Consider the following 17,140-nt stretch of genomic DNA (forward strand, 5'->3'; position numbering starts at 1 on the left):
AAGCCTCCACTCCAAACCCCTCCAAACGGCCATCACTTTTATCCAATAGCCTGGTCTCATTTTGCTTTAGAAGTACTGCTGGCATATATATATGTATATAGAACCCATCCGAAGCCTGAAGCCCGCGTACAATCAGGCCTTGGCATCTTTTCCTCCGCCAGCACTCCTTTTACATTCCATTCCTCTGACTGCAAAAGTTTAGGTGAGATCTGATTGGTCATTTTAATCATTTCAGAGTGACCATCCTTTAAATAAGTTTGTTATGATTGAGATTAGATAGATAGATAGATAGATAGATAGATAGATAGATAGATAGATAGATAGATAGATAGATAGATAGATAGATAGATAGATAGATAGATAGATAGATAGATAGATAGACAGATAGATAGATAGATAGATAGATAGATAGATAGATAGATAGATAGATAGATACCATTTAAAAATGTCACATGACTGATTTTCAAAAGTTGCTAATGATTTCTCTACAAATGTGTTCTGATAAATAGCAAAGAAGAATTGAGTGTAACATTCCGGAATTAATCTTGATTCAGTCTTTCATTTAAGCTCAACTTCTCTCTGTTCTGTCGTTTGCAGCTTCAGCCATGTCACACACTGCTGTACAAGGAAGTATGGGGAGTCGCTATGCCACGGGAAAGAGCTCCCACAGAGTATGTCAAACCTGTCCCATCATGCTCTTATCAGATTCTCTCTTTTTTCCTCTAATATTGCCATTACACATGTTTTGTACAAGAAGCACTCGCTGAATTATTTGCCTTTACTGTGTGATCTCTCTGATCAGATATATCTGTTTGAGTATGAGAATTTCCAAGGGAGCATAATGGAGCTGAATGGAGATTGCCGTAACATTTGTGACAAGGGGCTTACCCGTGTGGGCTCCATCAGAGTGGAGTGTGGGCCGTAAGTACTCATCTCAAAAATCATATGCATAATATGATTTGTCGCATATGGGTCAGTAATTTTTTTTTAAAGGGGTGGTATAATGCCCTTTTCACAAGATGTAAAATAAATCTCTGATGTCCCCAGAGTGTGTATGTGAAGTTTTAGACCAAAATACCCCACAGATAGTTTTATATAGCATGTTAAAGTTGTCACTTTTTGAGGGTGAGCAAAAACGCACTGTTTTTGTGTCTGTCCCTTTAAATGCAAATGAGCTGCTGGCACAGAGGGAGTACCTCACACAGACATGCACTGGAAATTTCTAAAACTTTCAGCCTTTTATGTTCAAACCGGAGTCAGAAAGATGGAGAGACTCAAGAAGAAGTGATAACATGTGGACAACATTTCTGAATGGTTAGTTGATTAATTTATGTAGCTTATGTGTAGTTATCTTCTAGTCATTGATTAGCATATTATGTCTTGATAATCTATAAATAGTGTTCCGGGGGTGGGGTTTATGTCAGTTTTAGGGGTCATAATGTCACTAACCTGAGGAATGTTGTGTAGTCCCTACCAGCCATTTGTTGTTGTCCTTAAAAAGCAATTTCTTTAAAAGAAAATATCTCCCTTTGCATTGAACTTTGAGCGTCGTAACTTTGCAGATGTTATATGCTCAAACAGCAACATTACACACTAACTAAAGTTAGAAAAGTGAAATCATAATCAACCACCCCTTTAAAGAAACTAGTACTTTAATTGAGTAAGGATGCATTACAAGTGACTTTCAAGTTTCCACAAAAATATTAATTAAGCAGCACAATTTTTTTTCAACATTAATAATAATAGGAAATGTTTCTAGAGCTCCAAATCAGCATATTTTAATGATTTCTGAGGATCACATGACACTTAAGGCTGAAAAATAGTAATTTAAAAATGTAAATAATATTTCATAATATTACTATTTTTACTGTTTAATCCTTCTCAAATGTTTCTTATCTGTTAACACTTGTCAATAGCGTAAAAGAACATCAAGGGAAATTTTTTTACTTTTTTGGGGATTTTAAAATATTTCTTCCATAATGTACATGTAAAAAGACCATTTACAGTGTGTTTGCCCTCTACTGTCTTGCAGATGGGTAGGTTTTGAGCAACAGGATATGACTGGTGAGATGTTCATGCTGGAGAGGGGTGAATACCCTCGATGGGACACTTGGTCTAACAGCTATCGATGCGATCGCCTCATGTCTGTCCGGCCCGTCAAGATGGTGGGTGAACATTATATCAGTCCATTTCCCATTTTATCACAAAACATAACCAATTAATAATAGGAGGACCATAGAAACAGTCTCAACTGTTTCTTTCTCCATGTAGGACCCCAAGGACCATAATATCTGTCTGTATGAGTGCATGAACTTTGAGGGTCGTAAGATGGAGGTGTCTGATGAGGACATCCCCAGTTTGTGGTGTTATGGCTTCCAGGACAGAGTTGCCAGCATTCAAGTAAATGGTGGAACGTAAGTGATTTACCATTTCTTATATTTACTATTACAAAAGATGAAGATTATCTAAGCATTTGATGTTATCTCATGAATTACCATATACTATGCTCGTTCCAACTGTAGATGGGTTGGATACCAGTACCCTGGCTACCGTGGATATCAGTACCTGTTTGAATTTGGATCCTATAAACACTGGAACGAATGGGGTGCCAATCACCCCCAGATCCAGTCTGTGCGCAGAGTGAGGGACATGCAGACGCATCACAGAGGCTGCTTCGAAATGGCATAAGGAATGACACGTGGCATGGACAGGTGGATACAACAAGGCCCCCGCAGGGAAAACTCTGTGGAATGTAAAAAAAAAGAAATTCCTTTATAATTAAAAGAGCAGCTTGGAATAGATATTACCTATAGGAATGAGCAATCATGTGTTATGACTAGTTGTAGAACCACTATTAAGTATGGCAAATGCGTTCTACGTCTAGCCCCTTAAAGAAAAGTAAAGAAAATTGTCCCAATTTTAGTGCTTGTCTAATCATTCATCAGTTTTGTTTGATAGTTTTGTATCATTATATGTTTCTTTGCTCTATCTAAACTCTTTGCCCTTATTACTTTATAAAAGAATATCTACCATATGAACATCCACAGTAAAGCTAATCTGAATCAATTTCTCATTTAGCTGCTAAACCCTGGCGGGATATTCATTGAACATTGAACCATTCATTGAACCAGAGGGAGGTGCAATTCAGCACTCCAGCACTCAACCTTCTCCTGGCTTCATCACACCACATCTTCCAGAATCTAGATGCTCAGCTGCTATTGTGACGGACGGAGTCCTCAACGTGGCAGACCGGAGGGGAGAAGAGAACAGAATATGCCTCTTCTCTCTCCAGGAACAGATTTCAGACCCCCTTTATTTACTAAATAGAGGAGATCCTATACTACATTTTATCTTTATCACTATCTTTATCATCTCAGGGATGCTGGCATCTAAAACAAATTTCCTAGAAAATCAATAAGCAAAAATAAAAGATTTTAAAGCATATAATTATACAATGTCCTTAATTCAATATTTTTAATAACTTATGTAATTCACAATGCATAATATATTAGGAAAAACTATACACATTTGGAAGTGAATAGTTATTCTATATTCTACTGGTAGCACATTTTCTGCATGGTTTTTGCCATGGTTCAGATAGAAACTATTCACTTCCAAATATGTGTATCATTTTTCCTAATTTATTATGCACACACACATGTATGTGTATACAGTACAGGTCAAAAGTTTGGAAACATTAAGTTTTTTTATATTTTTGAAAGAAGTCTCTAATGCTTATAAGGCTGCGTTTATTTGATCAAAAATACAGAAAAAAAAACAGTAATATTGTGAAATATTATTACAATTTAAAATAATAAGTTTTCTATTTGAATATACTTAAAAAAATATATATATATATATATATATATATTCCTGTGATGTAAAGCTGAATTTTCAGCATAATTACTCCAGTCTTCAGTGTCACATGTGACATCCAGTCTATGATCCTTTAGAAATCATTCTAATATTCTGATTTATTATGAGTGTTGGAAACAGTTCTGCTGCCTAATATATTTGATGAATAAAAGGTTAAAAAGAACTGCATTTATTCAAAATAAAAAAAATATTTTCTAATAATATAAATCTTCTTTACTATCACTTTTTATCAATTTAACACATCCTTGCTGAATAAAAGTATTGATTTATTTTAAAAAAAAGAAAGAACAAAATTACTGACCCCAAATTACTGACCAGTAGTGTATTGTTACAAAAGATTTCTATTTTTTTTAAATTTGCTGCTTTTTTTTTTTTTTTTTTTTATCAAAGTAGGCTACCCTAAAAAAGTATCACAGGTTATGAAAAAATATTAAGCAGCAGAACTGTTTCCAACTTTGATAATGAATCATCATATTAGAATGATTTCTAAAGGATCATGTGATAGACTGGAGTAATTATCCTGAAAATTCAGCTTTGCATCACAGAAATAAATGATTATTTAACGTATAATAAATTGAAAACCAATTATTTTAAATTGTAATAATAATATCACAATATTACTTTTTTTTCTGTATTTTTGATCAAATAAATGCAGGTTTGATGAGCAGAAGAAACTTATTTCAAAAACATTAAAAATAGTAATGTTTCCAAACTTTTGACCTGTAGCCTACTGTTTGTGTGTGTGTGTGTGTATATATATATATATATGTGTGTGTGTGTGTGTGTGTGTGTGTGTGTGTGTGTGTGTGTGTAGGCTACTCTATATACCTATAATATATAGTTAGGCTATATACATATATATTTATTGCTAAAAAGCTCATTTTCCGGTTTTCCTCTAAGAAAAGAGGAATAAATGCAAGTTTTGTCCATACAGTGCATAACAAGTGTGATCAAAATGAGACAGTAAACATTTACTTTTGATAAAAGAAGCGGCTTGAGCGAGTGAACCGTCTGCCCACTTCCTTCCGCACTTAGTTAATACTGCTCATCTCTCTCGGGGTTTGCTCGATTACATGAAGTGGTTGCTCTAATACCTTCAGCTGCAGACAAACATGCAGATTACAGAGCGAGAGCCCCTCGCCTTAGGAAAGGAATAGCTAAAATACGGTAACACAACATCCTTAGAAGACAGACTGGCTGGGGGAGGTGAATGCGCTATTCTTGTATCAGTAAAGAGCCTGCGTTAAATAACCAGGACGCATAATACAGCAGAGGTGAGGCAAACCAACGGCCCTTGCCAGAGAGGTTGGTGCGAAGACCGCAACTCGTGCACGAAGAACAACAGCAGCGTCTTATCGCATTTAGACATGAAAGTGAAGCAAGGCTGCGACGCGGGTGTCCTAAATACGACTGAAGAAGATTTGTTAAAAAACACAGAAATAACGCCGGATGATGTACTCGGGCTGCAGAAGATCACAGACAGTAAGTTCAGCAATATCAATGCCACTCTCAAACAGGAAGCTTCCGAAAACAATCGCACGGCTGACGAGCTGCTCTGCTAGCTCACACTGTTGCACATAATTTACCAGTGCGAAACGGCACGTTTATTCATACGTTTTTTTTCAGTCTCGCGCCGTGACATTCTAGCACGAAACTTCATTTAGAATAGAGCGTCATCGTTTAAAATGTGACGTCGATGTAACGTTTTCATTTAGCGAGTAGGCTACGTCTTTGTACGGTCCTCTTTTTTTGGTCGAACGAACCCAGTGATAGGCTACCTATCTATCATATAGCCTACCTATACCTAATTCAATCGTCTCCCTTGGTAAATAAACACTATGGATTTCCAATGTAGCCTACTGCTTACAATGACGACTAGTAAGTTTACTGATGAACGGGCTGAGCATCGATAAATAGACTATATAAAAATAAAAATAAATGAAATCCTGAAACTGAGTAACCTTAAGTTTCATTTTAACGCAATAAACGAAATATGTAATCATAGTTTGCTTAGCATGTAGGCTATGGCTATAGTTAACTTAAGGCCAGTTTTAAAGGTTTGCATTTGTCACCTCTTACAAAGTCTGTGAAAAGTCATGAAATATATAGGAATGATCTTTCTAGAATCTGAATAAAGGATTAGAGGATGGTTTTAATACATTATTCACTCACTGCTAATGAATGTTTACATTTCCATGTAAGATTAAGCATTTATACTTTACTGTATAGGCTTATGTGTGTGTGCCACACACAGATAAATGCACAAGAGAATTTCTTCCAATAATGTTGCCGGATTCATTCTTTCTGAAGCAGCATACAAGAAAGGGCATGTTTTGTGTACATATCACATTCTTAAACAAGTGGCAGGGTTATTATAGTTAACTAAAACCATAAAAAACAAACATTACTTGAAATACAATAAAGGTTAACTGAAATAAAATATAAGCAAAACTTTTCATTTCATTGCCAAATCAGCATTTCCCATTTTTATTTAGTTTAACTCCATGTACTAAAATTACCAAAACTAAAATTGAAATTATATAGATACATTTTAAAAAAATTAACAAAATTAAAAGAAACTAATTGAAATATTAATAAAAATCTATAAAAGTATTTCAATAATCAAATTACACTGACAGGTGGTTAATGATACACATTTCAATGAAATGAGGAAGAACTAAGCATGCATTGCATGAGTAAACGTAATCAGATCAATCTGCTGATGATTGAAGATATTTGTTGAGGATCAATCATACTGCATAGCGTTAACATTTGATATGACTAATAATCCTCTGAACCCATTTAAAAAGGAATTAAAATGCTGATTTGGTTGAACTGCTTTTACTTATTCAAAAACAGTTTGATTAGTTTAAAATAGAGCAATGTTGGGTTTGCATATTATGACCTTTGACCAATAAGCATTCATCACCTCGTGCAAAGGAACTCAGATGCTAAACTTTAGTATGACTGGATGACTCTTGTGAGCTGGTGTTTTGACAAATTTTTGATAATGTCTTGCTTGTTGATCCTGCATGCAAGACATTATATCTGGCACTAAAACATATATAGGCTACTTGATCAGAGATCAGATCTGTGGATGAATGCAAATGCTCAGTTTCTACTGATACAACAGTTTTACGGAGCTGGCACTGCCAAAACTGACTGATAGACATTTGCATTACTGTTACACTTCTCACAGTCCATAAAGAATGTTTTACCTGGACATAATAGCTACACTGTCTCATGTTTGCCACCATTTGTGTGAGTCATTAGTAGCTCTGAAATGCGAGTGCTTTGCGGTTGAAAAATCAACAATGTATTCTTATCCTCTGAGCTGTGAATTAAAACATCTCTTCTTCTAAATATATTTACAAATGCCTGAGAGAAGTGCTGAGATATCACTTTAAGATGCCACTCTTCTTCTAAATGGAAGAAAATCTGGTGTCTGGCTAATCACTTGGATTAGTGCTCTAAAAATAGAAGCTGCTCTTGTTTAAGGATACAGGCTGCTATTCTGAGGGAGGTGGACAGGCTGCTATTCTGAGGGAGGTGGACAGCATGCTTGCTTTGGATTCATTATTATTTACAAATTGCATTTTTGTCCTCTTTATCTCATGTTACTGTTATAAACAAGAACACAGAGTATGTTAATGGATGAAGTGATAAATAGTATAAATATAAATTATGTTAATAAGTGTTTCAGTTTCATTAGGGAAGTGGATTGGCTTTTTAGCAAATGGTTACATGACATCCTCCTATAATCTTTTGATTAACTGCTCAATTTGGCGCTTTACGTAGAGTGTTTGGAAGCATTACTTCATAAAGAATGAATTATGGTGTTTAGATACGCACATTATGCCTCATAAATCTAAATGGACCTGTGTGGTCTTGTAAATGGATGCTGTTTCGTTCATAATCTGTGTTTGTTATACAGAGCAGTTCCTTTTGTTTACCTTACAATAACAGGTGGTAGTTATTCTGGATTGGTATCAAAAGATTTGTTGCTAGGTGACAGCATTAGAAGCAGCGAAGTGCGGCACCATGGTGGTTTGGAAAGCTACATTGACACTTGCCTGCCACACAGCTCTGATAAGATTTTTTAAAGAATTGCACATTTGATATTTTGTCAGATAATCACACAAATATCGCTTAATACGAATGATCAACCTGGCCTACATTAGGTTTCACAGGAAAAGGCCATCTTTAAGGATCAGAAAGAAATAACTCATTTTTGACAGGTCACAAATAGTAATTTCACAAACTTAATATAAAAAGCTAAAAATAATTGATTGCACTTATGATGCCTCCACCAAGACATTGGGGTTATGCAAACTAGATAACAGCATATTATATTGTATTATATTATACTATTAAAATGTTACATTCTCAATAAATTAAATTATAATATAATAATTGATTACACTTATGATGCCTTAAATACATTTTAAATGACTGAGATTTACACTTCTAAAAATACACTATGCACAGTCTCTGTTCATTTGTATTCTCCCTTCACCTCTCAGTTTTCCTGACTATTTGTATTTTTGCACTCACACTCACACACAGTAGTGTTACCTCACTTAGATTGGTCCCACTGTGTGGCAATTCGTGAAGTAAACAGAGCAAAACAAAAAAACATTTCCATGAACAAGTTCACCGAGAGGTGTAAAAGTGTCGATATATATCAAGCATGTTTTGTGGTGTTGGCAAGTGCATAAAAACGCAGGTAATTATGCAAAGTATCCGTTTCTTGTCTATTCAGGTTTCAGTGTTCTACTCTGATTGGCTCTCGTGCTCAGAGAACGTGTCAGTATCCGCGGGACATGTTTGGAAAAAGTAAATCTTCAGAACACTAATGAAGATCTTTTTGATTAAATCTGAAAGATTTGTTTCTCCATTCACAGCCATGCAACAACCCCTTCAAAAAGTTCAGAAAGAGATCGTAAAACTAATCCACATGAATTGAGTGGTTTAGTCCAAATTTTCTGAAGAGGCATGATCGCTTTATATGATGAACAGATTGAATTTAGGTTTTAGTTTTATTCACATTTATCAACTCGCACATCTGCTGTGGAAAACAGAAGCACAAGCATGTTCGCTTGACGTGCGAGAACCAATGAAGTTCATTCTCGCACGTCAAACAGGTTCGGTTAAGCTTCTGTTCATGTTCGCTGATAAATGTTTAAATGTGAATTTTATGGGATACTGTTACGGTTCAGTTTCTCACAGGAAGGAAGTAATACACTCATCTCAATGTCATCCTAGCAGAGATGGACCTCTCAAAATTTCGAGTTGTCCTAAATCCCCTTAGTATCTACCAATCTGCTCCATGTGATGGGGAACAATGTAAGCTTCTTAGGTATAATCCATCCCAGGTAGAAGAGGGCTGACACAGCTGCTCCTCGCACCTCATATGCCTCCTTTGGCAGTTTGGCATGAGGAAAGGGAGACGAACGTTAAAGGGCATGATACGAGTGGCTGGCTCAAACTTTTTACCAACTCCAGGACACAAATAAATCCCCATATATAGTGAACACCAAAAAATATTTGGACAGTTAAAGGTGCATGCATTGTGTAATATTTAGGAGGATCTGTTGCCAGAAATGCAATATCATATACATAACTATGTTTTCAGTGGTGTAGACCTTACTTAATTAACCGTTATGTTTGAATTACCTTAGAATGAGCCATTTCTATCAACATACACCGCGGGTCCCCTTACATTGAAATGTGCCAACATGTTTCTACAGTAGTTCTAAACGGGCAAATGCATTTCGTAACAATGATGAACAAGTAACAATAATATTCGCAATACCATATTGTTTTACTGAACAATCAAGTAAACCTAATTTCTTAATTTATCTTTGTAAAGAAACCTCATTGCTTAACTGGCTACTCTGCTGTCTCAGACGATGACATATTTTCCTGTTGGCCATCGTAACTTCTGCTGGGTGCAATTCGCAACCTCACCACTAGATGCCGCTAAAAATTACACAGTGCACCTTTAAAGGGATAGTTCACTTTGAAATTTAATTTTGGTATGTTTTAGCTTACCTCAAGGGCATCCAAGATGTAGGTGTCTTTGTTTCCGCAGTAGTTTCAATTTTGATATTTTTAGGTCAAACCGTTCTTGTCTGTCAGTCATATAATGCAGGTCTATGGTCACTGTCTCAAAGAGCATGCACAGAGTCCAAATTAAACAATTCCCCATCGTAAGTACACATTGATGGCCTAAGACACGAAACGAGCGGTTTGTGTGAGAAAATGAACAGTATTTATATCGTTTTTACCTCTTGTACACAACCACGTCCAAGTGATCTGAGGGCGCGCGCGCTTCCTGGTGTGTGACGTGTGCGCGCGTTCTGGCTTAGTGCATATGTAATTGTTTTCTTTTACGTCGGTTTAAACATCCCGGATAAGCGCAAATTAGTACCATTTCTATTAGCCGTCTTACCTACAATCTCTGTTCTGTGTAAACAATGAGTGACGTACACGCACGAGAGATCACTTCCGGCGCTTGCGCAGACTAAGTCAGATCACTTGGACGTGGTTGTGTACAAGAGGTAAAAACAATATAAATACTGTTCGTTTTCTCACACAAACCGCTCGTTTCGTGTCTTAGGCCATCAATGTGTACTTACGATGGGGAATTGTTTAATTTGGACTTCTCTGTGCATGCTCTTTGAGGTGGTGACCATAGACCTGCATTATATGACTGACAGACAAGAACGGTTTGACCTAAAAATATAAAAATTGAAACTACTGCGGAAACAAAGACACATACATCTTGGATGCCCTTGAGGTAAGCTAAAACATACCAAAATTTAATTTCAAAGTGAACTATCCCTTTAAGTCACACTTACAAATTACAAATGCCATTGCATTAGATTTTCAAACTGGGGCCCAAGGACACCAAAGGGGATGGTGCCTGTTAAAGTTAAATACATAGATCCACACACACACACATTATATAATGATAATAATAATAATAATATAAAAAAAAAATACACATATATATATATATATATATATATATATATATATATATAATTTTTTTTTTATATATATATATATATTATTATTATATAGTGTGTGTGTGTGTGTGTATATATATATTATAATATATATATATATATATATATATAATATATATATATATAATATATATATACAAACTAAAGCAAATTATTATAATGTTACATGGAAAATAATATTATAAAACATAACAAAATATCCAACCAGCTGTCACTCATTTTACACAAAATGAGCAAACGCACCGTTATGGCACTCTTAAGTTAAAAACCAATAGAAAATGTTGAAAATGAAAGCACAATGTGTTTAATAATGTTTGTCTGATGGTATACTTCCCATTGTTCTGACAGTATTTCTAAACAGTATCAGTCTCTGCAGGCAGGTAATGAATCGAGTAGGTGTATGGTCATCATCAATGTCATTTCCATACAACATCAGAGAGAACAGAAATAGCTCTTTTTGTCCCTGCAGTCTATCACACAAGGTTACAGCTCTCAGCGTTGCTCAGCCCTGAGGCATATCTTTGATAGCTCACTTGATGCATGTGACCTATGTCACGCACACATACCCAGTGTTAAAATGTGGTTAGCTTTATATTTTGAAATGTTGTGACAAGTCTGGAGAGAATCGCATCCATGTTAATGTTCCATTCATATTTCATTATCTTGATGTAATGAGAGTCATAACTGAGGCACATCTTGAACCGCTGCGGTTGGGTTTTGTTTCCATAGATTACCTCTGCGGTCCAGAGCAGAACATACACAAGATTGACTTCACCAGGTTCAAAATCCGAGACATGGAGACTGGCACAGTTCTTTTTGAGATCACCAAACCCCCTACAACAGGTAAGACAAAGACCAGACCTCTCAAATTCACTTCCTCACTCCACCTACACAGGCTGCACATTTAAATGCAAGGCTTGTCTTGATTTTTTTTTTTTATCGCCATAAAGCCCTGATTTCCATTTAGATGCAGCTCGCTGCACAAGAGCCCTTCAAAGGCTCATTTGATAATGCCGACCCCTTTCTGATTCACAGAGAGTGGGGAGGACAGAACCGACTTTGACCAGAACGCCGGACGCTTTGTGCGTTACCAGTTCACCCCCGCCTTCCTCCGACTACGCCAGGTTGGCGCCACGTAAGTGCAATCAGTGACAGGATTACACTTGATCTTAAATTGCAAGCTAAAATTAGCCTGAAATCACACTTGAGTCTGTTTGACTTAATCCTTAAAGGAGTCATATCACAATGAATAAAAGTTAGAGATAAATTGGTTAATTATACTATGAAAACATGCCGTTTCAACAACTTAAAACTTCCTTCCAAGTGAAAAAAGTCCATGAATACTTGAACAAATGACCCTCCATGTCACAGGGGAGAAAGTAGGATAGTTCCCTTTGTAAAATGGGCAATGAAATGCTTGGGAGTGCTTAGCCACTCCCCCGTATATATGGTTATATAAGATGGCAGCATGCATCCGCTCATCGGATTGGTTACAGACAGCAATCACTCTTCTAATCACCAATAAAAGAGCATTGAAAAGAGAAGATCTCTCTTGCTGGATAGTTTACGGTCTCACTCTCTAGCAGACATTTGCAGGGCTGCGAGCATGGTGACACCTAATACCTTCACAAGATAATCTCCGGGTGGAGCCTGTTTCTTCCCGCGTGTTGGGTAGTACAATAGTTAGGTAAAGTGTGGGAAGACCACATGGGTATTTCCACATGTACCTCCCTTTGGGTAGGATGTGGCCTCCGCAGCATCCCTCTCCACCTGGACTTGGCACGCTTCCCCAATCCCCAGCATTAACCACAGGTCGTGGCTGAAGCCGAATGAGCCGAAGCACTCTTTTCCATTAAGAACATAAAGAAACAGCAGTTAATGACTGTCTCCGTGGTAAGCTCGGTTCATTCCATCCCAACAGGTATGAAGGACTATTTGGCTTACATGGGGCGTTGGGAAGGTTAAAGGGGCATTTCACCCATTTGAACATTGTTTTTTATTTAAAGTGGGTCATATATGTAGTCGAAATGTAAAAGAAATTTTGAATTTGGTGCCTTTGTGACCGAGAAAAGACAAAAAATAACTTCAGGACGCATTTGTATGAAAGACAACAACTCCCACAATGCACCACATTGCACAGCTCCGCAAGCCACTCCCACTAATCCAGAAAGCGCATATCTGCCTATAAGAGAAATCACTCTTCCGTCTACAAGTCTAGCTACCACCAGAGCTTGAAATTAATTTCACATTCACACAAAATGTCTAGTTAGTTGGCGAACTCATTACTCCTCGTTTGTATTTCTTTCGAAAAGGTGAATTATTGCATGGTACCTGGATGTTCAGTCAGAACATATGCGGTGCGAAACTAGGATAGTTCTCAACACAAACGTCCGTGTCCTCGTCTGATTCAGAGATTTCGTCCAGGAGAAATTGTCATCGTTGAAAATCTTTGCCACAGACGGACTCTATCTCTGTGTTCGTAGCGGTTCGTAGTTGCATAGTGAGATCACCGGCGCCACCAGTCCGCCCTAACCCGAGCCAGTCCGGGCTCCTCGTCCGCGGCAGGCAGGTCTTCTGCCTCGGCTGCTCTTCGCTACAATGCGAGCGGCTTGTAAAGGTAGCCACAAACACCTGATTCAAGCATCAGACTTCCGAAATCCTCTTCCTCTAGTCTATATCATATTGAGCACTCTCCTCCGCTATTGTCATAACTTTACATCTGTCTCCACAGCGCCTGTTAGCTTAGCTTCAAACAAGATGGAGGATATTGCTTTCAGTTTCAGAGAGTAAAGTCCCACCCACTGATCTGTAATAGGTCTGTAGCGTGAGCGGGTCCCGCCCCCTGGGAAAGATGAGGAACTAGTGCTTGTAGTCTCAACAGAAATCCCCCCCTCTTACATTTCCTCCTACAATGACACAAAATGACGATTTTTGCGTCATTGTAGGAGGAAGTGTAAGAGGTAAATAACGGATTTCTCCCGTCTCAGGGGAAAATGAGAGAGTGTTGCACAACCATTCAATAGTATGACTGGGTTTCTAACAATGCAAAGCTTAATGCAAATGGGTGAAGTGTCCCTTTAAGATCGAGCAAGGACATTTATTAGCTGGCACGCTACAGCTTGCCAGCATCTGCTTCGCCGACATTCGTAAGGCAGTTCAGTCGTTGTGGCACTTTCCATAGGGACCCCTAATTTCAGTCGACATAACGTAGAACGTGACTGACAGAAAGGGAACGTTTCGGTTACTGTCGTAACGTAACCCTCGTTCCCTGATAGAGGGAATGGAGACAGTATGTCCCTCTTGCCACAACCTTAAACTACCCGCCGAATGGCCGGGACACTGTCTCGGCTCCTCAGCACAGACCTAATGAGTGGATGCATGCCGCCTGGCTATGCATGCTAATTCAACTCGCTAATTTCATTAGCTGTTTTTCTAAAACTCAGAGGTGATTGGGACTCCCAAGTAGGACCCCTAATGTCAGTCGACATAACGTCTCTGTTCCCTCCAGCAGGGAACGAGGGTTACAACAGTAACCAAGACTATACCACTAGTCCTAAGCATCAGAAGAACTAAAGATAAGACAAAAAGGAAGATTTTCCAGATATATACTTGACGGTTCTGCTCATAAGTTTGCACACCCCTTACAGAATATGCATTAAAGGCCGTTGGGTGTAAACTTCTTGAATTGGATGATCAAAGTAAATTGTACTTATTTTGTCTTCGGGGAAACATGTAAATCATGTAGCTTATAAAGGGCAGTGCTAAATAAAAAACAAATATGATCTTTAACTCATTTTGATTGAAATAATGTTTTCTTTTGATTAAATTGTATGAATAAAACAGCTTGAAAGCATACTGAAAAAAGGGAAATAACCTTTTAAACATGAAAGTATTATGCAATCATTTAAGATATTTCATCTTATATAGCATAAAGTGTTCTTTAAATTTGAGCCAAGAACCCTAAGATTCTACTGTACATAGAACCCGATTGAATCTTTTTCTTGTGTACGCTGTGTCTCCATGCAGAACGTGGTAGGAATTTCATTGCTACATACTACATAACCTTAAATGTGTCCTTTCCTGCCTCCACAGGGTTGAGTTCACTGTAGGCGATGTTCCAATCAACAACTTTCGTATGATTGAGCGGCACTATTTCCGTGGGCAGCTGCTGAAGAGCTTTGACTTTGAGTTTGGCTTCTGCATCCCGAGCAGTAAGAATACCTGCGAACACATCTATGAATTCCCACCTCTCTCTGAAGACATAAGTAAGTCATGAACTTTTTTTATGAATTCAGAGTGTGACTTAATAACTATTGATTGGTTTGTGATCTTGTGGCAGGACATAATACAAGTGACATTGTGTTTCTTGCATCCCTCTACAGTGCGTGAAATGATCCTTCACCCATATGAGACACAATCCGACAGCTTTTACTTTGTGGACAACAAGCTAGTAATGCATAATAAGGCAGATTATTCCTATAACGGTGGACCGTAAGAAGTTATTTTCACCATTTGCAGAAATCTGCATCCAGTTGCAGTGGACTGGCATAGGAACATCTACTGAAAGTGGCATCTAATTTTGTATGTGACGATGCATTGGTTAAAAAAAATCTCAGGATTTGTGTGTGTGCATATTTGTGCGTGTGTGAGACAGAGAGAGAATGTTACTCTAAGAAATGGGCCTGTACTACTTTTTTTTTTCTCCTTCGAATCTTTTAAAGTATGTGATAATTGTGTATCTCATTGAGTTCATGAGTGTGCCTGTGCACATGTGCATTAATTGCATGCTCTGTTTTTTATGTATTTTTCAAAGCCCAAAGCCAAATGATTTGTGACTAAATGTTCAAACAGTGAGTGACATCACTCAAGGCTTCTAATGCATAAAAAGAGGCTCATGTAGAGTGAGGTGCAGTGTGTTTGAACCTTTAAAGGAAGGAATATTTTCAGGAGCTGTGCAAGGAAATGTGTATTTTGCCCTGACATTGCACCCACTGCCTTTTAGATTCTCTGAAAGGCCCTGATTTTCCTTAACTTTTCTCATTTTCCTTTTTGAATACTTATAATTTGGTCAATGATGATGTAAATCTGTGTTATTTATATTAATATGCTCTTATTTATATTGATATACATTGTCAAACATATTTTTAATAGCATCTTTTGTCAGAAATAGTTATATAATATAGTATAGTTATACCATTATGTGTAATTGTTTCATGGAATAAAAAAAAAAAAGAGAGAAAAATAAAAATTCCAGTGCTTGAAATCATGTTTGATTCAATTTATTGCTTTTATTCATATGACTCCTGCATAGTGTTGTAATAGATAAAACAATGCTTAAATCGTACACTACTGATCAAAATTTTGGAATCAGTGTTATTGAAAAAGTAACTGTTTTCTATTTTAATGTATAGAATATAGTAATTTATTCCTGTGATGGCAAAGCTGAATTTTCAGCATTACAGTTTTCAGTGTCACATGATCCTTCGGAAATCATTCTAATGTGCTGATTGATGCTCAGGAAAGATTTCCTATTATTAATGAGCAGTGTTGTGGAAAGTTATATTTAAAAGTAATGCATTACAATATTATGTTACTCCCTAAAAAGTAATTTAGTTACTTTTATTGAAAGTAATGTTACGTTACTTTTGCATATGCTTGTTTTAAAGCAAAAATAAAGTTTACCTTGGCAGATGTAAAGGCTCTTTCACACCTGTACAGCAGAGAGCACAGCTCAAACAAACCTTTTTTAGCTGTGCTGCCATTCTGGATTGCAGAAAAATAGTACAGGAGATGTTCAACACTCTTACTTAAGCAATAAAAACTCAACAATGAAACACAAATGTGATGTTTATCTAGTCATTTTTGCTTATTCGTATGGTTGAACTGGATCATCAAAAGTCAGCAGCAAAGGCATTGGTTAATAAAGTGAGATTAAATACAATGTAATTTAATATAATTCATTATTGCTGGTTTGCGTAATGAGTTTGCATTGTTTGTATTCATTTTTAGGAACACTGAATCTGTTTTTGTGTAAGTGAGATGAGTAAATGCATGCGCACATTTAGTCTAGAACTACAATAAGCATTATGTTATCACAACGCCTCTGCCTCTTACACCCGATTTCTCTCAACATGGGGACAGAACTGTCAGTCAATAATTGGGAAAACAAAGTAACTTGCGTTATTTATTTGAAAACGTAACTCGTATACTTTATTGTAAATTTAAAAGTA

At 37.0% G+C, this 17,140-nt stretch overlaps 2 protein-coding genes across 3 annotated transcripts; both read left to right on the top strand.

Annotated features, from left to right (window-relative positions):
- The first annotated feature begins 89 nt into the window (after nucleotides 1-89).
- Nucleotides 90-3,443, top strand: crybb1l3 (crystallin, beta B1, like 3). Of its 2 annotated transcripts, none has more exons than XR_014628839.1 (7): nucleotides 90-202; nucleotides 598-671; nucleotides 803-921; nucleotides 2,033-2,165; nucleotides 2,272-2,414; nucleotides 2,523-2,752; nucleotides 3,079-3,163. XR_014628839.1 is itself a non-coding variant. In XM_084419976.1 (7 exons), the coding sequence occupies exons 2-6, from the start codon at nucleotides 606-608 to the stop codon at nucleotides 2,686-2,688; spliced, it is 627 nt and encodes a 208-aa protein (XP_084276102.1). In that variant the 5' UTR covers nucleotides 124-202; nucleotides 598-605; the 3' UTR covers nucleotides 2,689-2,711; nucleotides 3,079-3,443. The 2 variants fall into 2 exon arrangements, 1 of the variants encoding a protein (XP_084276102.1); XM_084419976.1 differs by having other exon boundaries at nucleotides 124-202; nucleotides 2,523-2,711; nucleotides 3,079-3,443.
- A 1,371-nt stretch (nucleotides 3,444-4,814) lies between these two features.
- Nucleotides 4,815-16,173, top strand: unc119a1 (unc-119 lipid binding chaperone a1). The gene is made up of 5 exons (XM_084420204.1): nucleotides 4,815-5,358; nucleotides 11,640-11,753; nucleotides 11,946-12,045; nucleotides 15,003-15,175; nucleotides 15,293-16,173. Exons 1-5 carry the CDS (start codon nucleotides 5,244-5,246, stop codon nucleotides 15,403-15,405), a joined length of 615 nt encoding a protein of 204 aa, XP_084276330.1. The 5' UTR covers nucleotides 4,815-5,243; the 3' UTR covers nucleotides 15,406-16,173.
- The last annotated feature ends 967 nt before the right edge of the window (nucleotides 16,174-17,140 follow it).

This window comes from Rutilus rutilus, assembly GCF_951802725.1.
Source record: "Rutilus rutilus genome assembly, chromosome: 9".
NCBI classification, from domain to species: domain Eukaryota; kingdom Metazoa; phylum Chordata; class Actinopteri; order Cypriniformes; family Leuciscidae; genus Rutilus; species Rutilus rutilus.